Genomic DNA, 27315 nt, shown 5'->3' on the forward strand with positions numbered 1-27315 from the left:
TCATATTCCCAAAATGGCATTAAAGGGTTAAAATTATTTAAGAAATACATAAAAATGTTATAGTTATGATTAGGACTGAAGTTGGTCACAAGATTTAATGCAGTGAAAGTGAAAAAAATTATTCACATATAATATTTTTATAGCATTTTTTTAGAAAGAAACATTTTTTGTAGCGAACGGTCGCTCGCACAAACTTTTTTGAGGAGGGCACAAGGGTTAAACTCAAACATTTTCTTTTCACAAGATGAAATATCCTTAAAAAGAACATAAATAAAAGAGACATTACGTTTTTAGTTCATCAAGTTTCCAACTTGAAACTTGACATTATGTTAATACCGTACACACAGTTGCTCTCTGAGCAAGGACGATTTATCGTTGTCGTTCCTGTGAATACGCCTTCAGAGGGACTGATTCAGAGGGGATGATAGGCGTTTGCTTGCCAACAGCCTCTGAAACGCCTGGCTTTAGTCACGCCGACAACACTACAGCAAGGTCAAAGGATGTGCAGCGTCAAAACGGCAAAACTCAAAGAGGGTAAAACATTTACTTATTCAAAGGCACCAATTTACTGGAAAACTCCTGAATGCTGCATGTCAAGGGAAGAGTTCACAGCTTAGCTTTGACTTTCAAAGAAGAAAAAAAAACATCAGGTTCCGTCTTTGTAATTTTCATTAAACGCTCTTCCTTCACACCTTCCAGCACCAGGCCACAGCTGCAGGGAAATCAAATGCACCTTTTCTCACCAGAGGAGTGATCCTCACTTACAGCAGCATTCAACACTTTGCTGGTAAAATGCACACATCGGGTGGCATTATTCAGTTACCAGTTAAACAAGAATGCTCGGGGAAATTGCTCTGACACAGTAATGACCTGTAATATTCAGATTTGCTTTAAGAGCCGCTGGCAGACTTAATTTCACACTGACAAGAACTGTAATTACCTTCCAATTTAACAGAGAAAAACAGTCCAAAGGGTATTTCATACACTTGACAAAAGCCAAAACACGTTCGTGATCATCCAGGGGTCATACAAATATTTGATTCCATCTATTGTGGGAGTGACCTCTGACCTCCTTCACACCGACTCCTTGTAATTATGTCAAAGTAATAAAGCAGTTTTTCAACCAATGTATGTTAAGTTAGGTCAAAACAATTACAAGAAAATGTACGTTAACTTACAAATGAGGATTCACATTAACTCATGGCTGCTGGTTTTATTTCTTTTACGTCCACAGAGAATAGACACAATGTTTGCTCTTTGAAAAAGTCAGCAGGCGGGCACAAATTGAGCGTCTTTTAATAAATGTTTCTGAGATGTTGAACATTTTCTGTCATAAAAGTGTCTTTGCCAAATGTATCTCAGTGTTATTTCCTTAGCGGACATCAAACCAGCAATCCAGTTGATACATGATATAAACCCAGACTTCTGGCTAGTTTTATCTTTTTGTTGTTCATGATATCATTGCATTTTATATTAACCAGTGTTCCACAACTTTGTCGAAGTCTTTTTCGAGTGTATTCACATTCACAGGAAGTAAAAAAGGTGTTTGGAGATCAGATTTCAGAAATGCTCCTTAAGCCTCTGAGTGGGTGGGTTGGTGTTTGATTGACAGCTGTGCCCAAAGGGGGGGCGGAGACACAATGTAAATAAACTTGTTGTGGTAACTGTAGCTCACAAGGCCAGGACGGACAGCATTTTATACACAGTGGTGTCGAGGAAGAGGGACCAAAACATTTAGCATGAAAATGCAGACAGTTCATTTATGTGTTTTCCAAAAGTCTCTTTCAAATCTTGGCTTGGAATCATTGATAATTTTTTGCAACTTAACAGCCACGAAGGTTGCTGCTTGGGAATAACATGTCAGTGCAACTGACAATAGAAGATAATGGCTGCTTTAATGGAGAGTTGATGAACAGGCTAATAGGACAGTAGTGTATTTCGACATGTTGTTGCACTTCAAAGTATTTTTGCAGTTTGTGGTTGTTTGCCTTCTACTGCTAATGCTGCATCTTCAATTAAACTTGTGGCACTAGAACTAACACACATCTGCTTGTGGCTTTCCGTTGACTCTGACAGCAGTCACACCTTGTCTAAAATCTGCTTTGCATTCTGTTTGAACAACATAACAGACTAATTAATCCAAGAAAAGCAGACCAACACCTTTTCTGGTCACGCTTTATTCAGACTGCCAACGGAAAGTTCTTAGTATTCATAACATTTTAACAGCTTATTTAGTTTAGAAAATTAATTTAACAATTTAACGGCTTCATGAATAACACTGCTTTGTGATTTTACACTGCTGTGATTCAGGTTTGGTTCGGTGTAGACATTCACAGACAAACAATTGGAATGTTACAAATACTCTACACTATTTTATTTTCCTATAAAATGTTTTTTCCTTTCCTTTGTTGTTTTATTTGTCCTACACAAATGCGTCTGCCTCGTGCTGTCCGTCTTATTTTTATTGAAAATGTTATTGTCCTTCTATGTCTACATTTCTCATCCACCCTCCTCCTTCATTTTCTCCTCTTCTTACTCTCCACAGTAAATATTTCCACACTGGAATTCGAGTATGCTAATCAGTGTGCTGTGTTAACAAATGCTTGGAGATGTTGAAATTACTGGATGATATTTGCTGCTCCTGTGATCATTTCTTCTGATTTCCTCCTTTCGTCTCCTCCTGCCTCCCTCCACCCGTTTCAGTGAAACAGTCTCTGGGAGATGAGTTTCCTCAGAGCGGCTAATCAGCTGCCTGACCGTCGCCTTGCGAGCTGCGTTAACTCACGTGGAAATTGAGTACGAAGATGCTCCTTAATTGAGCTGATTAGAGGACGAGAGTGAAAACAGATGGAGGGAATGAGTGGGGGAAGGAGGGTTGAAGGTGGAGGGAAGTGTGCACAGCATTGTGGGTCTGCATTAGTTGTGTCAGAGTATCTGCATGATGAAAACACCATCAGCACCCTGATGGTGTCACAGTAATGATGTAATTTAAACATTTGACACATTTTCTGGTTTTGGAAAAAAACCCAGAACATATATTATTTTTAAAAGGAAATTAAGTAATTTTAACTTTTCAAGTCCTAAGTCTTATTTTTTAACACACAAAATGACCAGTCAGATGAGATCATTTGTACTTGTTAGCCATATTAGGCATAGCTTAGTTTCGAGATTCCTGACCACTAATAAAATGCTAACAGAAGAAAATACTGCGCCATACTAAAGCCAAAAAGCCAAAGATTTTGTACCTCTGGGTTAATCTTTAAAAAAAGTTTAAATATAAATTTTTATTGATTCTGGTGCAACGATCTACTGTAGGGACGCACCGAAAATTCGGCCACCGAAAATGGCCCAAAAGTGCATTAGTGGCGTGACGCAATTGATGCAATGAAACAACACGCGCGGTGATCTGTCCAGGGTTGCTGATTCTTTTCTCATTCACACACAATAAACCCACGATGCAGGATATAGGAAAAACACAGGCAAGAAATACATCATACACTGCTCTTTAGAGGAGCTATATACTTCTCTCTAAACTACGGCACATGCGAGGTGCGTTCAATGACCGTCGGAATGACTATGATGCGTTCAAGAACGTGGGAAAAATGGAAATTCACCAGAAATATAATAAAACTAAATTGTATTTCTTTCAAGAACAAATTAACAGTGATTAAAACAACATGGGCTTTCTAACAGTATAAATGAAATAATAATTATACTAACTGAAAATTGTACTGGAATATTTGAAGGATATTAAATAAACATTTACTTTCTTTGAAAAAAACATGTCTACAAATTTATTCTAGGCTATTTATGCAATAGAAAAAAAAATAGTGAAAAATTTAACAACCGCATTTCATATTCAGTTTTAGTATTCGGCCAACCATTAAATTTTTATTTGGTTTCGGTTTCAGCCGAAAATTTTCATTTCGGTGCATCCCTAATCTACTGTATTATCGTCTAGTGTCAAGATTCTGACAGATTTCTGAAACGTTCCTGAATGTAAAGAAAAAGTAGCATCTTCTTAAACATGAACCTGAAATGAAATGAGTTCTTGAGCCACATTTATTTATTTTTAACAACACGCTGGTTTGTCCTTGTCAGCTGCTTCATCAAGGTGATTTGTACAAGACGATGTCGCTGTGTGTCTGTGTTTGTGTGTGGGCATGTATTACACTCCACACAAAGACACTCCCTTCTGAGCACTTGTAGACAAATAGACGGACGGGCACATGTGAGCATGCACACGCAGAACAAACATCATGGCCGTGTTTTCGACTAGCCCACATCTCGCTCCTGTTTCTCATCACACTGCTCGCTTTAACATCCTCTTTCTTTCTTCTTTACGTCCAACTGTGTCCGCAAACCTTCTATTTAAAGAAAAGGCTCCTTAAATGAATTTGACATCGACTCGTTCAGACCCACGTAAACAAGACAGTTGCGTACCCATAATGCTCCTGGCAGGAGGCGTGATGCCACTGTAAGAACAGAGGGTTTACTTTCTTTGTTACACGCTAACTGCATGTTAGTGTGTGAGTCTGTGATGCATGTTGAAGGGCTGGAGACACTTTAAGGGCCCCGCCGTCACCTCCTCCTTGGTGCATGACTGGGCGCCTCTGAGCTCCATTAGACTCATTCTCCTCAACCCCCCACACACACTCTTTTAACACACATACACACACACACACACACACACACACACACACACACACACACACACACACACACACACACACGCACATACACAGATCAGCACAGCGCAGCTCGCGCCTCAGCCACAATACTCCGAACCCTCAGAGGAGGCGGCAGGTGGCAGAAATCCATCGCTCTGCTTTGTGCTGCTAATGTGTAAGAAGGTCTGAGCTGCCATGTTCGCCACATTGACTCACGCCGGCGAGCTGAGGCGTGTTTGACAACTTGGCGGTAAAATATTCTTATAAATCTGAATCCTGGGAGGGGGACAGTTGGTTAAAGAAAACGGACAGTGTGGGATGAAGGAAGAGATAGATTGATGGACGGATGGGTGGAGGGGTGTTTGCAACTCCTGCAGAGCGAGCCGACAGCTCTCTGTGTTTCCTAAGTGATAAACAGGTCAACAGAAGCAGTCTGTGTTTTCAGCCTCAGAGCGACCCGCTGCTGCTCTGAAACTGGAGAATCAAACCTCAAACCAGCAGTATAAACACCTGACTGTGAGCTCGATTTGTGAGGATTTTTACAATAAAACCTTATTGTCAAATTTCCATAGTGTTCCATATGAAGTTCTTTTCCAACCATTTTCAATTTGCGCATTAAAACAACCTGAGAGCAAATTTGTTACAACAGATGAAAACATCAGATCAGCGTGGAGCAACGAGGAGACATAACCTTCTTTACATTAACACGTGAAACAAACAGAAATGTCATTATTTTCATCACGTTTTCCATTACTCCATCTTAATCATGTCATCTCTTTGAAACTGTTCACATTCGAGGTTGAGATCAGGCAACTAAACCTTTCTCTGTTTGGTGTTTACATGCAGCGAGTAGATTTCATAAGTTGACATTTAAATGACAGCTAGCCTTCGCATTAGACATTTGATTGTCAGGAAAATAAACACTGGTCAAATTAAGTGTTGTAGCAAAGTGTAAACCCATTGCTATGTCAACTAATGGTGGTGATGGTTTTGAAGTTGGCATTGAGAGATGTTCCAGTTTGAACTGGTTAATTAAATAGATGATGTTTGTCAATTCAAAAGATTGTACAAAACTGTGAAAATATGTTCGTAGCAAGCCTTCAGAAGTGGCATTGTGACTAACTCACCTCTGGAATAGCTGCAGTTCTCATTGTGTCCAGACTTGATTGACATGATTTTTACCTCTTTAAATACTTTTTTCCTCGTTCTGGAAGATCAGAGTTAAATGTGCCACCAATGGTGGCACTGGTGACATATATTGTGTGAGAGGATGGATGTAGTTCACTGAGCAGTTTCACACAAAGCTAAATTGTACCCTAATGCTTTATAGACCGCAATTTTCCATTGCTTGTCAAATAATATTTAAAACTGACATCAACATCACATGTGAAATTTACGGTACCATTAAAATAGGGTTGAAAGATTTTCTCGCTATTGCCTACTGTAAATATTTTATTTAAAAAAAAAAAAGAGTCCCATTTGACACATCAGTAGGAAAAGGATTCACCATCTATTAGAGCTGAACAGTACTTCAGTACTTTTTCTGCACTACAATGACTTGTCAATGACAAAGTAGCCATGCCCTGAAGCATATACCGTTACAGTCCATTTTACTCCAATGGGACAATCATTTAGAAAATTCTTCATCCTGCATGGAAGAAGTCTTGAAACTAGACATATGTGTCATTTTATAGTTTTGGTGTCTTCAGTGTTAATCTACAATGTAGAGAATGAAAAGTGGAGTGTCCAAAAGAGTGGAGTGTCCAAAAGTTTGACTGGTGCTGCACTTAAAGTCATACTCCACCCAAATTTGTTCACAAGTGAAAGATGACTATAAAACTGCACAGTGTTTGGGTAGATAAAAAAAAAAAAGATTTCTGCAGTATTTATCTGAGTGAGAAGAAATGTTCCTTTTCAGTGTGATGAGGCTGTGAACGCAGCTCATAGGTGAACTTGCCTGGAAAATCACTTGTCAACCTTTATTATGTTTTTATGTCCTCAAGCGAAACTGTCACGACTGCTACCATTTCCACTTTCATTAACCCTGTTCCTGTTTGCTTTTTTTTCACAAAAAACACGATTCTGAGCATTTCATAAGCAGGTCATGGCTGATGTGTCATGTTTTTATAAACATTCAGAAAGCATCTTTTAATCTTGCTGTCACATCATATTTAAAGTCAAGGAGACATTAAGGTGATTTTGGTCTCCTCTAAGCTTTCCTTGTCTTATTTGACAGGTTCCATTTGTGCAGCTTAATAGAGCACCCATCATTCGGACCGTCTCAGGTCCACTGATGATGCACGTCTTTGCTAATATTTAGATTAGCTGGGAGGCGGAAAAAGCAGTACTTCCAACATGGTGACGGCCAGCGTTGCATATTTTCGGCTACAAAACCTTGGAAGTAAAAAAGGGCTTTGTAAAGTACAACTGTGATCCACGTCTTTGCTAATTCTTGTATTATTGGGGAGCTAGCATTTTTACACATTAGTTTTACTATTTTAGTATTATACATTTTTAATGTGTTTCTTCTTGTCTTTTTATTATTTTATTTTTATTGTTATTATTTCATTTTTATTTTGTATCTATTTATTTTTAACCTGCCTCCGATGTTTCCTCACTGCAAGACGATGAGATGGCGCTTCCTCCGTTTGTGTTGGGCTTTGTTTGTATTGGAATGGGGTGGGAGTTTGGTGGAGGGTTGGGGTGGGCGGTGGTTGTGGAGTGTTTTTTATGTTTTTATGTAATGCACTTTGTGTTACATGTATTGTATGAAAAGTTCTATACAAATAAAGTCTGATTAACTAAATTTAGATGGAAACTTCAGAGTCAGTAGATCCGTGTCATGTATGTCTTCTGTATGAAAGGAATTCATTACAGTTTGCCAGATGTACTATACTGTACTTGCGTGCACCCATTTCAGGTGTACAGTTATCCCTCGCTATAACGCGGTTCACTTTTCGCGGTCTCGCAGATTTTTTGGGGGGTAATTTCCCATGCTTTTTTTTTTTACAGTGTACCGTCAGAGGAACTGTGAAATACGCGTGAGTTACTGGTAATAATTTCTTATGTGTCAAACCTCGTAGATTCATCATTAAAAGTAAATTTGTTAAAAATGTTTGGCATGAAAACAGGTTTTGATCTTTGGTTTCATTTACTAATATAGTATTGTACTTATTTTTGTTAAATCTGCGAAAGTTTAAACTTTGAGAGTGTTTAAATAAGAGAGAAATGTGAGAAAATGTTAATGCCTGTCTGAGAAAAGTGTATAAAAGTATGTGGTTAGGGGTTTTACGGCCTTAAAACATGTATAATAATTGTAAAACTTACTTTGCGGATTTCATTTATTGCGGGTTATTTTTAGAACGTATCCCCCGCAATAGACGAGGGACCACTGTATTCACTTTGAGTATGACACCCAGATAAAGTGGTTTGGACACATATTCTTGCAGATAATCTAAAAGTACAAAAAGATTCCAAATTGCAATCAGCACTCACATCAAACACCTTCTCGATGTACAGCTCATCGTTGACACGGTCTCGGAGGATGTCTTGGTTCTGTCGTACGAATGTGATGTAGGTGTCGGCCAGATCCATCCCTGGTTTCTGCAGGAAAGAGGACACAGACAGGTCTGATGATGACTCAGAGAGGATGGAGGCTGAATATGGAGAACACACTGACAGAAAGCAGCTTGTTGAGCCTGGTGTTGAAAATGTAAACATGGCTGGAATTCATGGTGCACGTTATACTTCATCCACACTTACAGTATAAGCATAAGCTAACATAACAGAAGACTCAGTAGACAGCCTGCTGGCTGCATGATGACCACCACAAACATACAGAACAACAGTGAAGCTTGAATTTTAGCAGCAGGGTTTTTATTACAGTGAGATGGAACAGACCCTTAAATAATAATGTCAACAGCAAAAACATACAACAACGCAGAGAAAGCTGAAGTCCTGGCATCACTTCAGTTAGCTCAGGCCTCTGTTGCACTATAGCTTCTGTTATATTAAGCAGCCTCTCATCAAGGTTTTCTTTCATCTGTCTTTCCGAAGTGAGGAATATTCCCAACCTGGCTTCCCGACCTCAACCCATCAGAGCTTTGTAGGCAGAATTAAAGACCAAATCCACACCGGCACTTTGTGTTTGACTTCTATTACTCTCCAAAACTCATGGAAAAGATCCATTTACATTTTTACAAATGTGCAAAACCACTCTGATCCAAGTCAGATCCAAACAATCACTTTCTGGTTATGTGGACAAATAGAGCTGCAGTGGGTGTAACAATAAAGCACTTTTCTTCCTGTGTACTCCACATGGAGCATGCTGTAAAACAATTTTTGTCCAGTAAATGTCTGATGCTGTTCAGCCTGGTGAAGACAGTTTGTCACCTGACACTACTGAAAGATTGTGGAGTAAATATGGACTGAGCGACTTCAGTAGAACGTTAGACTCTGCTGATGTCTCAGGTCTGATGTGAATTATGTATTATAAATGGACATTTCAGTATCAGCTGTTGTATAATTACAATGTGAGTAGTTATCTAAATAACTATCTAAATAACTTCCCTCCGTGTTGCTTGCACTGAGGGTTACCAGTTCATTTGCAGAGAAGCTGGCGATCTGAGTCATTCTGCAGACTTTTGCCTCTGTCTTAAGCTGACTGACTGTGAAGGCGTCCATACAAAAAGTACTAAAGTAGTTCAAACAACAGCCAACAAAACACCACCAAACAGCTTCTGGTGGTTAGATTTATACATTTTCATATGACTGTTTTGCTCAAGAGTCATCAAGAAATGTGTTGATGTTGAGATAGGCCCTTCAGCACCTACGTGCATAAACCACACACAAACACGCACAGCAAATAAATGGATTGATAAGAAAAACTTAAGGTCAAACGTTCATCAGCCTGGGACACAACCAGGAAACCAAAAAGTAGTGGTATGCAACAAAGGCGTCAATTTGCCTAAAATCATTTTCATCACAGATACCTATGGTATTAGACTCTACATGTTTCATGTGTGTTTTTGTTATGGATAACAGTGGTTGACACATAAACGACACAGGGAACAAATGTTCAGCATCACCTGCTGCTTGCTGGGTGAAAAGAAGAAAAATAATAGTCTACCTTCTCCGTGTTGGGAGTAACAAGAAGCTGCTGTAGCTGTTACACCGGAGGAAACATTAACTCCTGTGGAAACAGCTGTTTGTTTGGCGGGGAGAGGCCAGAGGCAGGAGAATTGGGTAAAACCCTCTTCATTCACACTCCCTGTTGTCAGGGGAGATTACAACTGTAATGCTTATTGTAATTGCTTTGACATCTTTCACACCCGTTTTCTCTGAGCCGGCATGCGTCGGCCCCCAGGGGGTTGTTGTTCTGCTACAGCGCTGCTGAGCATGGCACGTCAGGTCCACTGGTGGAAAAACAAGGAAATGGAGCCTCAACAAACCCAGAAACCTTTTGGCTTTACTTAAAGGCAAAAGACAGGGTTGAGACTGGTTATAAATTTAAGATAGCAACCTTTTGCTCATGGAAGACAACACAAAAGAAACACAATCTGTCACATGTTAAAGAACTGGATCGTGACAGTCAACTCCATCGTCTAATGTCAGAAAACAGCATCAAGTAAATCAAGGTTGGTAATTTGACAAGCAAAGAGGCAGCTGAGGAAAAGCATACTCTGCTGTCAGTGCTGATTCACCACGATAGACGTGTCATCAGGCACTGAAGATGGAGATAATTTCTTTAGGTACAAATGATCAAACTGCTCTACAAGCATTTAAGTAAAGTTTTCAGTGTCAGTGACGGTATGCTCGACATAAATTTTGTCATTTGCCAATTTCTGCAACAGTCCATGCGGTTAGTACATACTTCCATCTGTGAAAACGTTAACCCACACAGACACCCGACGCAGCCGAACTGAAATAATAAGTTGATTCACCACTTAGTTGACAGACAGAAAATCAATCTTTCTGTGGTTGGAGGTTTTCTGTTTCCACACTCCTAACGTCAAACAGTTGAAAATCTTTGAATAAAAACGGTCCCGGGTTTGAGAATCCTTGAACAGCGAGTGACAGACTGAGATCAGTCAGAGACACTCAGCTGTAATTCAGACAGACTGCTGGACAGAGATACCAGGGGTTAAAGTGGGGTCACATGGCTGCAAGGGGAATTGGCGTGTGTTTGTGGGGGGAAGGAGGGGTGGTGTGAATGATATATTCAACCAGAGAGAGGAGGCGCCAGGTTCAGTGATTGACAGGCCTGTCAGAATCCCCATAATCCTCTGGAGTGAGTGGAGAAGTGAGAGCCTGGCAGGTCGAGGATCATTGTTTGATGACGATTAGAAAAGTTGACGAGAATGAACCACGTGTGTCTTACCGGGTGTGTTACAGTACTTGTCATGTTGTCTCTGATCCGTTTCAGCAGACACTTCCAGGTCACATCCACATTAAAGCAGATACATTTCAAAACGGTGTTTGCGCATCAGAAGATCGTTTTTTTACAAAGTTTTCCATCCATAGAGGGATGTTGTATAATGTATGGTGATCATGAAATGGCCAAAACAGCAAAAGTGAGTGAGATCCTTTAAAAATGTATCTGCTGAAATGTGGACCTCAGATTGTGTGTGTGTGTGTGTGTGTGTGTGTGTGTGTCACTGGCAACATATTACTGCCCTTGTTGTCACTTGAGACATCAATTTCCCTCCTTCTATCCCCTTAAGGCTTAGTCTCAATCATTTGCCTCTCTTTTCTCTTGTTCCGACGAGGTGACAAAGCAGCCTGACAGATCAGAGATGTCGGCACAGTTCCAGCCACCGAGATTAAGAGTTTAACACGAGAGGAAAGAAAGACAGAAAGAAAGAAAAAAAAAACACATACAAGCAGCTCAGCGCTCTTGTCACGCTCTGCCCTCTCTGCTTGTTTTGTCTCCTTCACTGTTTCTTCACTTGTAGCCAAACACCAGTAATCCTATCTGCGCCGGGATAATGACCGCCTGGTTGCTCGTCAACATTTGACAACAAAAAAATAAAAAAAATAAAAAAAATGAGTGTAAAATTAAGCGGTGTCAGGGACGGTTGGGTGGTTTTAAGAGGGGGTGGGGTGGGGTGGATGTGGAGGGGTTGATAATGAGCGATAAGTGGGGGAGGAAGGCGGTGAAATGCCAGGTAATTACACACCGCTACCGGCCTGGTTTCCTGCCCTGGATTTATTTCATTTCTACCAGGTGTGTGTTGTGTGTTTGCACGTCACAGCATCAAGTCCCACGATAATTTAAAATAACTGTTTATGACGCTAAAATGCTAAGAAAATATCAAAAGAGACTCCAAACCAATAATTAATGGATTCATTTATTCTTATGGTTGTTCGTGTTGCTTCTTTTGTGTGACCAACAGTATAACAAGCCTGAATTTATTATCATATCAGATAAGGAGAAGCAGATTGTCATATTTGAGAAACAGGAACAAGATCATTTAGGGGATTTTATTTATTTTACAGGTAATATCTTGTTTTGGTAATATTTCCCTTCTGTAAAACTACATTCAAACTTGTTTCATACATGTATATTTATATATTGTTTTATACTATTCTATACTAAAATATGATGGTCTTTTTTAAGCTTGAGGTATATTTTCAATATGTTGTTTAATACACTTGTATTTACCACCTGTGTTTTAAAGAAATATATAGATATATATATATAGATATATTATATAACAATATCTATATAACTATATCTTATATACTAGATAGAAGTTTTTTTTTTTTTCAGGGATCCCCAAGCAACTTATCTTTCTTTAATCTTTGGACTTTTTTTCCCTCACAGGGACATTGTATGGTCATGACCCCCAGACCCCCAGAACACCCCTGACAAGAGGTAGGTTAAGGTTTTTTGAAATATTTTGTGGAACTTGGGGCCCGAGAAACGTTTGGAGTGGCCCTGCAGGACCGTGTTGTGTTGGAGATGGTGAAGAGCCAGTGATGATGATCACTCTTCCAATGTTTGTGTTCCTGCTTTGCCAGTGTGCATATGTTTGATATGAGCATGTGTGGCTGTCAGTCACTGGTATCTTGGCTGTGCAGGCGTGAGCATGTCAGACCTGCTGAACACGTGTGAGTCAGTGTGAGAAACACACAGTGAAAGACTCCAACCATTTAAAGTATTAGTACTGTAATATTACAATAGTTCATTACAAGTTAAGGTCCTGTACTCAAAGTTTGAAGTATTACAGGAACAGTACTGTTTGTTCTACGTTTGTAGAGACAGTCAAATATGTCCACTGGGACTCTTTATGCTCAACCTAAGAAGACAACGTTGTAAGAACTGTACACCAGGTGAGAGCTAAAAAATAATATTGAAATGGTACGAGAGGTGACGCAAGAATATATAAAATCATAGAGGTAAAAACTTAATTAAGAAAGTGCACCCCTATTCAACTGTGACTCAATAAGCTTATATTTATGATTATGGTTTTAATAGTGAGATTATATATTGCACTATTATACTAATTACATTGAAGAGAACACAATTTTTGTGAAACATAGACCTTAATAAATTATAAATGTCACCGACGACTGAAGACAGTGTTGACGTTTCGTAGCTAACGAAAGCTAACGTTATTTTTTTCACGCGCTGATGAGCTGCTGCTCAGAATAAAACGTTGTGATTCACTTCCAAGTATAACTGAGGGATTCAGGCTGTTGCTTACTGTCAGGTGTTAGCAGTCTGTCAGTACTTGACTGCTATCTGGCTATGTGTTAGCACCAACGCTAATTTGATTATTGATGCACAGTCCACTTGGTTAGAACTATTTTAACGGTAGAGAATGGCAATCTTTGGCTGAGAGTACTGACATCAGCTTGTGGTGCACGTTTACAGACAGCCAGAAGTTTCACTTTGTAGTTTTGCTAACTAACAAAATGAATGTTAATTGACTAAAAGCTGATAAAATCTAAAAAATCATGATGAATAATGGAGTACCCCGCAGAATGACTCTGACCTTGATACAAGTGGGCACAGGGAGGTTGTAGTGATGAGAGATTTAAAGGCAGTCATTATAACAGGAGTGTGCTCTGGATCAGATTTTTAAAAATGCACCTAACAATCCAAAGTCAAATTACAGTTTATTCAAACGTCAAAAGTAAAAGGTTTACTGTAAGTTAAAAAGCAAATTTATGTTTTTGTATCTGTTGAAAATGAAAATGAATGACAGAAAGACAGATGAAATGACTTTATTCACGCAGAATGGAAATGAATAAAAAAGAAGACGAGTACGAAAATGTAAAAAGTAATAACGGGCGTTTCCCTCTGAAATCCAGAGAAAGAAAAATGTCAACAGCCGAGGATGAAAGCTACATGCTTTCGTGACAAGGTGTGAAGGGGCGGAGCTGTCCAGCCAGGCGACTCAGAGGCCCCACCCCCTCCAGCTCTTCATCCCACCTGGAAAAGAGGCTTACCTGCGTCAGGTTCCCTCCACACAAAAGACCAAAAGGCCAAGGTAGCGGTTACATTATAATTTCAGGGGAGGAAGCAGCTGAGAAGGAAGTCTGGAGGGGAACCAGAGAGCACGATGGGATACGTGGGATGTACCGCGGTGGGGCAGGGGATTAAGGAGGTTACGTGAGATTGTTCTGCTGCTCTTTATCTTAACTGTTCAATGACTCAGTTTAGGATTTAGGACTTGATAGATCACTTGATCGCGTGGTCATCGTTAAAAAAAACAAACAAAAGAACAAAACAAAAAAATTTAAATGAACAACGGAAAAAATTAAGCCTTTGTCAAGACAGGAGGCGTGACGCATGAGCAGCACGTTAGAGCAGCAGCTTCAGTGCTAATCACTGTAGTTACGCACGTAAAGTGTACAGAAACATGTTTTGAGTAATGTTTACACACATATAGAGAGAGAATTAAAGTGAAATGTTGCAGACAGCTGTACTGAAAAAATAGGAGCTTATCTTTTTGATCACTTGTGAGATGGATGACTGTGTAGTCACGCTGAAACACAATCTGCAAAGACTCCAGCAAAGTTGGGAAACTGGTCGCAACTAAGAAATAGCATTAACGGTGAAATTTTTTATTCTTAAAATTATTTTTTTCTACACATTAATCAACCAAATTAAACACGTTAATAATAAGTGAGAGTTAGGGGTGCTGCTAGGTGGATTTTGATACCTGGACAGATCCAAGCTAGTAGTTCGCCTCTATTTCCACTGTCAACGCTAAGCTAACGCGACAGTGGTCTCAATCATCTCGTCTAAGAAAGCAGAAAGGTGTTTCAAGAAATGCTGAATTATTCCTTTAAGGTTAATGTAAAATGAAACAAAACAAAACAGATCTTAGTTGTGACAGCATGTGAATGTGTCAGAATCACCACATGGACCTCCACACACTCTGTACATAGAGGAAACACGAGTTACTGCATTGCCACTGAACACTGGCACCAGATGCAATATGGACACAGTTTCTAAGGATACTTGGATACATATCTTAATTTGGCTGAAGCTGAGATGGGGTGAGTCTACTGCTGAGTGTGATAGGCTTAGACATGTGTCAGTCATTTAATATTAATCACATTACAAATAAAATTTAGTAAGGAAATGTGTTTTAATTATGGTGGGCAAAAACATTTAATTACAGCCTACTCTTAGTGAGACAGGGAGAGACAAATTCAGTGTATTAATTTCATTTTGTTCACACAGTGTTTTGTTCTGTTTGGATTGAAGCCTGAGAGGTTTTGGAAAAAATGATTTTATATCTTTAATCCCAGCGGATGCTTTTAAAAACTGCCAAAATTCATATTAAAGAGATGAAAAATGTAAAACGTGCAAAAACACAAATCACAGAGGAATTGTACTTTGTTAATTTTGAGCTGTTAATCACTTTGAGGGGTCACCTTATCTTGGTGAGATCTAATTCTGGAGCTTAAACCTCTCTCTCCTTCACACCTTGAACGCCGCCAAACGTTAACGCCTCATCACCTCGACACTTTAACTCCTGCGTTGTACACGTCGTTGTCTCCTCCTCCCGCTCGCTCGCCACAGCCTCTGATCTTTGCCTCGCTGCCGCCGTTCATTAACTGCGTGACACCCGAATGTCGCTGCCGCCCACAGACCGACACTTCAGCAAAACACATCTCCAAGGACAAAAGTGCAATTAATTAGGCTTGTTGTGTGATCTTTAGCTCTGGAGTTGCAGATGAAATAAAAAACCCTATTTATGTTTCACACGTGTTCAAAACGTATGATGACAAACTTAAATAATAATAATTAAAAAAAAAACCAACAAGCACATGACTGAGGCTAAATGCAAAGTACGGCCGCTTTGCATTTCCAGGCTGCTATATTTTCCACCCGATGCTTCGACTGAGTGCGGATGAAAACACAAACATGGAAACCGACTGTGACGGACAGGGTGAATAATAAAACAGCAGGCAGATTGACGGACTCACAGGGACTTCCACATATTTGGCAGCTGCTTTCACCTTTGAGTGGGGGGAAGGCCGGAGGGGAGGAGAAGGAGAAGGAGAAGAAGAAGGAGAAGAAGAAGAATGACACTGAAGTTCAGCTGGGAAGATCTGGTTTCCAGCAAATAACAGGTTGCCTCTGTGAGCAGTGAAAGAAACAGCTTGGCGCTCTCTGTCTGCAGGAACAAAAACATGGCTACTCACTGTGAAAGAGAGGATTGAAGAGAAGAATGTCCCTTCATCGTATCTCGAGAGCTTGGAGAGGACGCCGTCTAAAACAGCGGCAAACTGCAGACAGAGGGGGAGACACAATAACAATTTACCCCCTTCATTTACAGCAAGCCTGTGAATGAGTTAACAGATTATTCACTTTTACAAGTAAAAAATTGTGCCAATATCTTAATGTGTTTCAATAATTTTCTAAAATTAAAGCTGTCAGGAGTCGAGCACAGTCTTCTTTTAAGAGACCGAAAGTTCTGTTAGAAACAGGCTGAAATATTCTCACTGCACCTGCAGATGAAAATAAAGCTTAGCCAAATAATCATGAAATTAGAAATTAGAAATTAAGAAATAAATATAACCACCCCTTAAAATATAGAAAACAAAACAATTAACAAGACAGGGAAGAATACAATAAATAAATGTCCCAAATCCATAAAGAAAATCAGGATTAAAAAGTTTAAATCAATAATGATATATAAAAAAGTTAAGCTTAACTGCGCCTCCAAAAATAAAGTAAATAAGGACATCACAAAAAGGGACATTACTAAAACGAGTAAGACTTGACCCCACACTCCCATCTAGAAAATATATATTCATATATAAAAAAAAAATAATTAAGAAAAAGGCCAGTGAAAGGATTTGATTGGAGGAAAAAAAAGAGATTTACCTTTGAGACGAGGGAGGAAATCATGTCTTTGAATGCATCGTCAATCAGAACATCTATTTTGGAGTGGTACTGTTGCTGCAGGGAGGGTGGAGAGGGGGAGACATGGAGGTGGGAAATATGGAAGTGGGAGAGAGGGGGGGCAAAAAGCAATATTTTTTATTATTTTCAGAAAACTGATGGGATGCAAAGGCCAGAAATGACTCCTCGCCTCCCTGATACACAACAACAGTATTGTCTGTGCTGTAAAAGACAGAAATAAAAACCTATAACACTCGATGTGAACAAGACTCCACACACACACACGCACACACACACACACACACGCACACACACACACACACAAACACACACCCCTCCTGATGCGGCGAGGCATGAAAAACCTTCCCATCCGTGCAACGCCGCTGAGTTAAGCAGCTAATAGGACCATTATGCAGCTGACTGACATTCCCGTCCACGATGGAAAAGCAAAGGAATCTGAAGGATACTTTTTGTGCTGCTCCCTACAATTAGAGCAGCCTTGTATTTCTCTAAAGCACCGGTCCAGCTGCGAGGACCAAAGGCTCACACAAGATTCAATTAATCCGCCATTTCATGTCTCGTTTGGCCCCCCCTAAAAACATATTCATGGCACCTTTTTCCTTGTAGGAAGGAGTAAAAAAAAGGCTGGGGCTGAGCGGTGAATGGCAGCAGCAGCAGGGGAGTTCATCTCTTGGCGACAATGCCCTTTCACTGGCCGTCTAAAGAACACCCAAATTAAAAATTTCAATCAACAAAGCACACAGATCGCTGACAAATATCGGGTCCAGGGAGGTCACCGGAGCCAGCCCTAATTGTGTTTTTTTTCCCTCCACAAGTCCGCAAAATGGCAGTTCTCTTTCAGCACGTCGAATCTTTTTGGCAAATCTTGAGAGCTTTTCTTTTTTTCTCTTCTTACCTCAATTAACATTGCTGCTTTTGCCTTCTTTATTTCTACAAAGGCTGCCATTAAAAGCAGAGAGAAACGAGAAGAAATTGTTTGGTCTTTGCCATGTGCGCAGCAAAAACTGAAAAGAACAATTATTGCTTTTAAAAACATTTATCTGGTCGTTGAGCTGCAGCCGCTACTTCAGCTCTGTGAGATGTTTTAGATTCTGAACTGGGTCACATTTTCAACATGACCGCCCAACATTATTTAAATGACCTCAGCAACAAAACGACAGCAGACTGATTAGAATTTTCATTGATTTTAGATGATCGACCGAGTTTCATAGAGGTCCATAAAAGCAGAATTCATTAATCCAGCAGGAGAGTTTCTATTACAGATTCTTCGCAGGCTGTCTGCTCGCTTGCCAGTTGAACTCTGCATGTACGCACATGTTCATATCTGGACGCCATTTCCCCTAAAAAACAAGAGGTAAACGGTTTGGCAGACATTCAGCAGAATTTGTCTGATTTAGCTGAGGTGTCAGATATGGTGTTTTTCTGCAGATTGACGCACTTGAAGACTCGTGGCAGAAAACTGACCACACCAAAGGTTTGGATGAAGTTCAGACTGAACGTTTCTTCAGGACCCTTCAGACTGCCGATCAGAGGTCAGAGGTAAGGAGGCCTCATTCACAGCACATACTGCCAAGTGAACATGAACAAGCATCAACTGAATGGTACTAAATGAAAATCAAGAGTGTCCGCTGATGTTTGAAGACCACATAGAAAAACATCTGGTCAATTTAAACATTTAAATAAATGGGATTTGTTGCCTTATTGTACATCAACAGCCTGTTACACCAGTAATGTCTAAGTTTGTAAGTGTGGTTTGGTGTGTGTGGGAGGCTATAATGTAATAAAAACAGGTAGGGCCATATCAGTTAAGAGGAGGTTTAAATAAAATCTAAAGTATACAGTGCAGGTGCAAGTGGGTGTTTGAATTACAGTGGAGGTCAAAAAACAAAAGTTTGAGTTTGTGTGTGACTTTATATTTGTCCTATAACATATGAGATAATTGGGATGGACATGTGGGGGTGTTTTTTTAATTATCGTCGCTATCGTCGCTGCTCTCGTGTGGTATTGCTTTGTGAGCCTAATTTGTTTCTGGATCTAATAAGATAAATGGTTCTCAGTGACCAGGTGGAAAACTGTCAACCGTTCATGCAAGTTGGTTATGCTGTTGGTTATCACTGATATTATGTTATGATTGGTCTTTGTCTGATAGTTTAACAAACAATAATCCGCCACAGGCTCCAAGAATTCACAACCCAGAAGAAAAAAAGAAGCAAAGAAATAGATGACGTGTCACTGCTGTCAGGTGAAATCATATTTCTAAAATGTTGACTCTTTAGGAAACAAAGCTTTGTTTCGTTTTTTTAATGATAACTGTCGAAGCTTTGTCATTGTGAGTTTAAGAGGTCTGAAAATGGTCTTGACCACCCAGAGCCCCATTGAAATAATGAGAAAGAAAAAACACATCAAGGCTTTCCCCCGATGCTGATGATGTGATGTTTTATGTTATTATTAGATGAATCAAGTGTGCTTAGCAAATAAAGAGCTCAGGTGTGGGCAGAGGAAGTAAAGATGGAAAATATGCAGTGCTGGCACCTTTGTCATCGAAAAAGACTCAACTTTTACATAAAAAGGTTGCAATGTAACTTAATTGACAGTGATAGCTTCCAGTATGTTTAATTGAGGATTTGGGATTTTTTATTGACAGGGATTTTAAAGCAAAAGGAAACTTTTTCTTCAGGTGGAGCTAGTGTGAAAAAATGTGAGAGGGAAATAATAAATGAGGCGATGGAGCGACTTACCCATTGTTTGTCAATCTGGTATTCAAACAATGATGTGCAGGATGCATGGATGTGAGGGACAGGGGAGGACATGAGACAAAGAAAAGAGGGCAAACCCAGTCAGCCAATCAAATTTAAAAATCAATGACATTAAAAAACATTTCCCCATTGTATAGTATTGAAATATTAATAAAAACATGTACAAGAGTTTAAGAAATACAACTCAAGACCTAAAATTTTCCTAGAAATTATTTGACCATAACATTTATTCAAAACTTTATTTCCATTTCCATCATAGTTTTGACCTTAAATCAAACATTTCATCTGAAAAAGTCAACCCCAGACACACATTTTATTGTGATGTTGAATAAGAGAGAGTCATTGTGAGAGTAACACTTAAATATAAATACCAAACATGTTATTCAGTGTCTGTGGGCTCTAATGTATCTCCAATTGTTGGCTGAAAAAACATGTAAAAACCAGCAGAAAGAGGACAAGTTGTAAAAGCTTTTCTTTTTTTTGAAAACTCCTGAGAACAGACTTGGACAAAACCATGTCTTCAATCAAACACTCTGAACATTTAATTATCAACGTTATTCAGATGGAGTTTTGAGGGTGAACGAAGTTCAGCCTGACAAGCTGAATGAAATATTTAATGCGACACAATTTCAAAAATAGAGGTTTGCTGTGTTTGGAAACCGAGAAGGACTTCATGAAATCAGTCTGGCCCTCTCAAGTGGACAGATACAAAATCCCATCTCAATTCTCAACCTAACATCTCAATTTGATATCATTCTATCAATTCTTTAGAAACATTATCTTTGTTGGGTCATGTAGATATCTGATAGATTCTGCATTCCTCAACTTTTGCCTTCTGACCTCTTGCTGCCTCCATTAGTGAGGGGATAAGACTGTAGATATTGAAGATCGAAAAATAAGGCTGATGGAATAGCTCTGCTTAAGAAGCCCTAACGCAATTTACCATTCACTAAACCCTTGCCCCAACAGCGACTATCCACTTATAGCTCAGTGACTGTTACTAGGCATGGCAGAACTGTCAAGCATTTGCAAAATGCTAAAGCAGCATGCATGTGGAAGTAGTAAGAGTGTTAGTCGCCATCTATATAGTATAGATTGTCTTTCTTGAGACAGAAATTGCATGATCAAAAGCGCAAGGAATAAATAAAACAGTGTAGTAATCTGTTTAAACATTAGCTAAGTGTTAGCATACTTAGCTAACTCACTGGTGTTACTCCCAAGGCAAGGTAGCACATCTTTGAACAACTACATTGGTTTGTGAGTATAGAGTTTAAGTCCACAGACACCTCAGGACAACAGATATGGAGGTTTGCTGCTGGACAACTTCTACAAACTTTCTCGTCTAATACAAACTCTGAAATAACGAACGTCAGTACGTACGACATGCTGCCAACAATGTTATGAATGTTGTTTGAGTAACACAATGTGTTCACCCTGAACCTGCATCTCATCACTCATGAGTCAGCCTCAACTGTATCTTTTTATCAACAGGCGCGTGCACACGCACACAGTATCTGCTTCTGTTGTTTCTTTTGTGGTATGACACTTCACTTAGTACAATGAACACAGCTTGAACTGAAATCAATTATCCCCCGTGGAGATTATGCGTATCTATATAGGGCAGCAATGTAGTGTAGTGTCTTGATAGGTGGATATGCCACAACATGTACTTGACAGGTTTAGCCAGGGTACTTAGGGTACTTCTATTAAAGAATATATTTTAAATAGCATAAATATTAAATAGTATAAATTAGTATAAGCTCCACCTTGACCTTACACTACAGTGAAATACTGCTGACAAAATGTTAATTAATAAACTCATCATTTCAGCACCACATTCAAAGAACTTAGATAATATAAAGATAATATTTGTATAAAATAGGGCAGAAGTTTATTGGTTATATTGAAAATCTACCATGAAACCATTAACAGTAAACCTTTTAATGGTGTACTGAGACCCCTCTATTTCCTTGCTGCTCTTTTTCACGCTCTTTTCTTTTGAGTCTGAAATTGAGTTCCTCCTTGAAAATGCTAAATAAAATCTAACAATAGAACACTAGAACTATACGTGGATGCTGTTTATGTGCATAAAAGTGGTACATATAGTCTCTCTCTGCAGGCAGGTATTCAGCGTTTGTTGGCATAAATAAATAGTCCAATAAATGGACAGACGGTGTTTTCGAGCGGTGGAAGAGAGGAAGCTGAAGGTTAAGAGAACAGCAAGCTTAGCTCTCTGTCAAGACTGTGGGCAGCCAAGGGTTTCGCTCTCAGCGGCACCAAGGCTGCCGCCTCACACAGGCTTCACGGTCATCCATTTAACAGCTCATGTCGAGCGTTTGGCAGTTTCAAGTGAACACAAATACACCTGAACTCCCCGTATACTGGATGATTGGAGGGAAACAGTCACGTTTTAGTGGCTGCTCTGACAGTTTGACTCGACCTGTTCAGTGCAAGGCTGAAAATAAAAGACAACTGAAGGTTTTAAAAGCTCACACACACTCTGATGGTGAAATGTGAGATGCAAACTGAAAAATACAAACATCTATCCATCTTAAGTGATTTTGTCTGATATTCAGCCAAGGCTCATTCTTCAAGAAAAGATTCCTCCCATTGTGGAGATGATTTTTCTTTTTCCAAATTCAGTTTTTCCTCTTGTTTCAGATTATTTCTAGAAATTTATTCCAGTGCTTATAATCTAAGGATCAGGATCACAGTCCCATTACAGAATGGTATGCCATAAGATTAGGAATTGCTTCTGTAATAGGAATAGGAAGAACATGCAGTTGGCGTCATGACAGTATAAAGATCGACAAAGTTTCATTTGCAGTTTAGGCCACAAAGCGTCAGTTAGGCTAAAAAAAATTATTTGAGTTCATTTTCATAACATTAACTACATTTTAAGAAGCTTTTCTGGCAAAAAGACCTAAGGCTAACATCTTCCACTCATACAAGTGCAGGTAACTGGCCAATCATAGCGCTTGGATGCTACACAGGGCATGTCTTGCCAAGTAAAGCAGTGGGATTCATAATTTCAATAAATTTCAATTTTATTTATTTTGTGCCAAATCAAAAAAGATGTTATCACGTGACACTTTCCATATAGAGCAGGTTTACCTAACATGTTTGCATTTAGCTTGCAGTGGCTCATCAGCTAGCCCTGCAAGTAGTCACAGAGCTACCAGTATCATTTATTCCATGAGAACATGAAAGAACAATGCTGTAACACATCCTAGTTTGAACATGCTGGTGTTTCCATTGGGACATTGTGAGGCATTCTCAAGAGAATCGGTTGTTTTATATTTGCAACACAGAAAAAAAAAGACAAAATTGTCATGTCCAATGCTCGTTTTTATTCAGTTTGTTAAATTGCCATTATCGGGCTGATAGTTTTACTACTACTCTGTGAGTGTGTGTGCAATGGGTGAATCAGAGGTAAACTGTAAAGTGCTTTTTAAAGATAAGATGATTATCAGCATCAAAAATATGACACTTGACATATATGACATTTTATGTTATTTGTAATGGAAATGTATTAATGTTATTATTCAATTATAATATTTTTCCCAACACTATTATACATGGTACCAATCTCATCCTTGCAGTTTGTTTTACTTGTTTTAAGAAAGGAGATGCTTGTGTGTGACATCAGTGATCCATCTCTTATTTGGGTAAAACCTTCAGGAATATGGAATATGTCATTAATGTCAGAAAGTGTGATCAGTCATGTGAGTGTTAACGTACCTCCTGACCGGTGTCCAGCACGCAGAGTTTGGAGCACTGCTTCTTGGCGTCCATCAGCACATTGAACATGGTGCAAACTGACAGCGGCACCCGGAAGTCCGTAGACTTACTTGCTTTCTGCATTTTGGCATCGAATGCAGATTTTGTTCTGAGGGATAAAATTGAAGAAAACAGAATGGTTTTACCGATTGTTGACCACAATGACTGACATTTAATGCCTGTGTAAAGCTGTGACACTTTTGTGAGTTTATTTTACACAAACATTTAAGCATTATTTCAAGAACTCATGGACTATAATAACAAGCTTTTCAAACATTTTATTTCAGAGCTGAGCTTCAGGTTCAGGAGAAATCAGATTAATAGTTGTTGAGGCCAAACTCTGAAGCTAATTACTGTATCTGTATCTGTATGTAGATACTGTACTGTGTATGTGTGTATTTATTCAAAAAGGGATTCACGTTGGTCGGTGTGTGGTACAAAAATAAAGAGAAAACGTGAAGGGTCCAGACAGATGTAAACCCAGAGGTCCTGATCCAGCTGTGGCGACCTCTCAGTCTGACCTCTTGACGCAGGCCTCCATCATGTCGCTGGCCATCAGTTTGAGTCTCTGCTCCAGATGTTTGGCAAACTCAGGTTCCGGCCAGTGGAGGTCCAGCACGAACATCTGCAGAGCATCCAGCTTCCAGAACAAATCCTCAGAGGTGGCCGAGCCATTACTGCAGGGAGGATGGAGCGGGAAGTTAATTTAATATCATAATACCACACTCTTCTACATAAGGCTGTTGGCTGAACGGTCTATGATGCTCATTTGTTCCAAAGTCTTATTTTGGTAACTCTGTAAAAGTGTCAGTGTCTCTACTTTTAATACAACCACACTTTTTTTTAACCACATGTCATGTAATTTACAGTTACTCCAAACCATCTGTCACTTTTTACACTGATTTCCATCCTTATATCCAGGAGTAGCAGAGTAATGTAGATTATGAACAGGGCATTGTACATTTCTGTAAATGCTGATTCTGCTTTTTCATACTTTCCTAAAGCATTTCTAATACATTTTCTCTTGAGTAAATGTGACATATTTTCAAAAAGAATTCAGAAAGCACTTTGAATAGTATGAAATGACTATGATTACAGCTTTTAGGCAAATACATTTGTTTATTTTTATTTGGAGCTACATTTTGATGTATTTCTTAAAGAGGTTTTGGAATATTACTGTATATTATATTTTCTTTTGAAGGGATTTTATTGTTCCTCAACAATTGCTTTTGCAAATGATGGTAGGCTGCATTAAATATCGGCTACGTGCTTCTACACCACTATGCCGGCAGTGATTGTTTTCAGTTATTTCTAACATGCAGAGAAATGAATCTATCACAGACAGAAATGTTTTGAATCATGTGATCTTAACAAACAGCTGTGAGCAGGGAGCGCTTTAAAAAAAATTATGAGGTGGTGCAAAAGAAACATTTGAAAATGCTTTAATATGGGTAATAATATGTGTGGAATTTCTAACCACTTTCCTTGAAAGTTTCCTGTAAAGACATACATCATTTGATAGTACTAAAGAAAGTCCAAAGTAAAATATCTTAAATGTAAGGAACAACCAGACTGCTGTTTTCTTTCTGACATTTTCAGCAGCTGAATATCAAATCCAAGATATGAAACATATTATTGAACACACAGGTTGTGTACTGTGATGGATTATTACTCTGCTACAAATTAATTCCAAACAAGGAAAGGATGAAAATAAAGCTGAGAACTAAAGGGCTTGTTTGAAAAATGTTTACCAGAAAAGGCAGAATATTCCTGATTTGTATTTAATGTGCACAAACATGTTGATTGACTGGTATGATTGTCTCTTGACTAGCATTTTGTAGAACCATTGGTGACAAGAAAACATCACGAGTGCTCAGTATCTTGTGCTGATAAAAATAATGACTCGTTGAAGATGAGTGTTTACAGGTTCTGGTGAGCTGCCTCAACAGGTTTTGGTAGTCCTGGTGCAGAGCTGTGTGGTTTCAGTCAGTAAACACAGCACCAGGCTGAAACAGAGACAGATGGACGTCTCCACGCCTTCTCCCCTGCGCACAGGTTACACAGCAACACATGGCAACGCTCGCTGCCACCGACATCCAAGTGTACAGCGCCCGGCTAGAATGACAGCCACATGAGGATGGAGGAGGGGGTAGGAGGGTGACAAGGGGTGGTGTGGTATGAGGGGTGGTGGGTTAAAACAAGCGCCACTCACTCCCTCACTTTTCTCACTTCGCCTTTAAAAGACTGTTACCTTAACAAGTGGCGCACAGGAATAAACGCTTTGGGCTGAGTCCGTGGTGCAATTAAACGCTCTGTGGCTATCCCCCTCATGTCTAATTAGCAGTGCTCTTCTCTGAGCGCGCTCCGCCCCGCTCCCTGGGGAACGGGACGATCCCACTCGCCCGTCTGTGCTCGCTAATGAAGTGCCAGCTTTTTTTTTCTCTCTCTCTCTCTCTCTCTTTTTTTTTTTTCATTGGATCGAGGAGGGCCAAGTGAAGTGAGGTAGAGGAACAGTGTGGTCTGTGTTGTGGGAAAGGCTGGGGGAGTCGGAATGAGGAGCCTTTTTAAGAAACGCAGCCTCAACCAGCCTCCCGGTCGAGCGTTGGTGGCCCCCGACATGGCCACCAGCCCTGCCAGTTCTGCTGCAGGCTTGCACGCTCTAAGACAGACTGACAGATTCATAAAAACATAGAAATGTTTCTAAACTGAGCAGGTGAATTCAGAACAAATCTCCGATCCCTCACTGAATTTACAGTACAATTAATGATCATTTCTCCAGATGATTAAACTCGATTATTTGTGTTTTCTAACAGCTGTTGAGAAGCTGGAACCAGAGAGCTAGCTTTAACTGCATAACATAATATTTTAATTTCACACTGTATATTTCCTGCCTTAAGGCCTGATCACACCAGCTTTAAAAGCCCAAAATCATGCAACAAGATAAGTAATTTTCAAAGGAATCAGTGCGACAGACAGTGGATTCAGTCTGCACAAGAACTGTTCGTGTGTCAGGTTAATCGGTGACACATAGCTGTAATACAGCAAGCTGTCACAACAGTACTGACCTTCGAGTGAACAGAAAGCCAAAGAGTCTAGATCTATGAAGCTTGTTGTGTATTAGCTGTTTCATTTAACCTCTACTGCTGGACAAACTGCTCCACATAGATGAGGCAATGGCGATACATATTGCTGCATTAGCACTTACTCTCCGGCACAGGTGAGTTTTCTTTTCCACTCTTCAACTCTTTATTGAATGAAAAAATGACACAGGTTCCAGCACAGAGGAAATAAAAGGAACTCGGAGAGCTATTGTGACTGACTGGAACTAGCTGTTGTTCCTACGCACCACTTATATATTGAGGTTGAAATATATATATTTTAAAAAAGCCATAATATAAAAATAAAAACATATTGATTGTAAACTTATAATGTATTTTAACAGTAACAAACACAAAAATAAAATCTGTAATATTTCTCAGTGTAACATATTATATCTCATGTTTATTATATTCTGTACATTCCCATAGATTCTATTTTAGATTATAGAGATCTTTTGCTTTGTTGGTATTTTGTTTATTGAATTTATTTATTTGTAATGTGTAATACACATCTGTAGTGTAAGTGTATTCAGACACTTCAAATTAACAGAATTACACTATAATCATTTCTCAAGCTGCTTAAATATAACTGAATTAATGGCCTGTATTTGCAATTATAA

The 27315-nt window shown here is 39.3% G+C and overlaps 1 protein-coding gene and 1 long non-coding RNA gene across 7 annotated transcripts in view; one reads left to right on the plus strand and one right to left on the minus strand.

The window, feature by feature from the left end:
- The window catches only part of cadps2 (Ca++-dependent secretion activator 2), a 238811-nt gene that overhangs the window by 6750 nt on the left and 204746 nt on the right, over window positions 1-27315 (minus strand). For 2 of the 5 annotated variants that reach the window (XM_027272723.1, XM_027272726.1), the window contains 7 exons: window positions 24119-24274; window positions 23559-23706; window positions 19800-19814; window positions 17023-17097; window positions 16338-16421; window positions 16119-16151; window positions 8166-8273 (listed from right to left, as the gene is read on the minus strand). In XM_027272723.1, coding sequence (XP_027128524.1) covers window positions 8166-8273; window positions 16119-16151; window positions 16338-16421; window positions 17023-17097; window positions 19800-19814; window positions 23559-23706; window positions 24119-24274 — 619 coding nt within the window. The remainder of the gene's footprint in view (window positions 1-8165; window positions 8274-16118; window positions 16152-16337; window positions 16422-17022; window positions 17098-19799; window positions 19815-23558; window positions 23707-24118; window positions 24275-27315) is intronic. The other 3 variants (XM_027272724.1, XM_027272727.1, XM_027272725.1) reach the window with 2 other exon arrangements.
- LOC113744184 (uncharacterized) lies at window positions 12511-19786 on the plus strand. Of its 2 annotated transcripts, XR_003461336.1 has the most exons (4): window positions 12511-13004; window positions 13989-14167; window positions 18490-18600; window positions 19236-19786. It is a non-coding gene; the product is annotated as an uncharacterized LOC113744184 (long non-coding RNA). The 2 variants fall into 2 exon arrangements; XR_003461335.1 differs by having other exon boundaries at window positions 18490-19786.

The sequence above is a fragment of the Larimichthys crocea genome, chromosome XXI, assembly GCF_000972845.2.
Source record: "Larimichthys crocea isolate SSNF chromosome XXI, L_crocea_2.0, whole genome shotgun sequence".
In the NCBI taxonomy this organism is placed as follows: Eukaryota; Metazoa; Chordata; class Actinopteri; family Sciaenidae; genus Larimichthys; species Larimichthys crocea.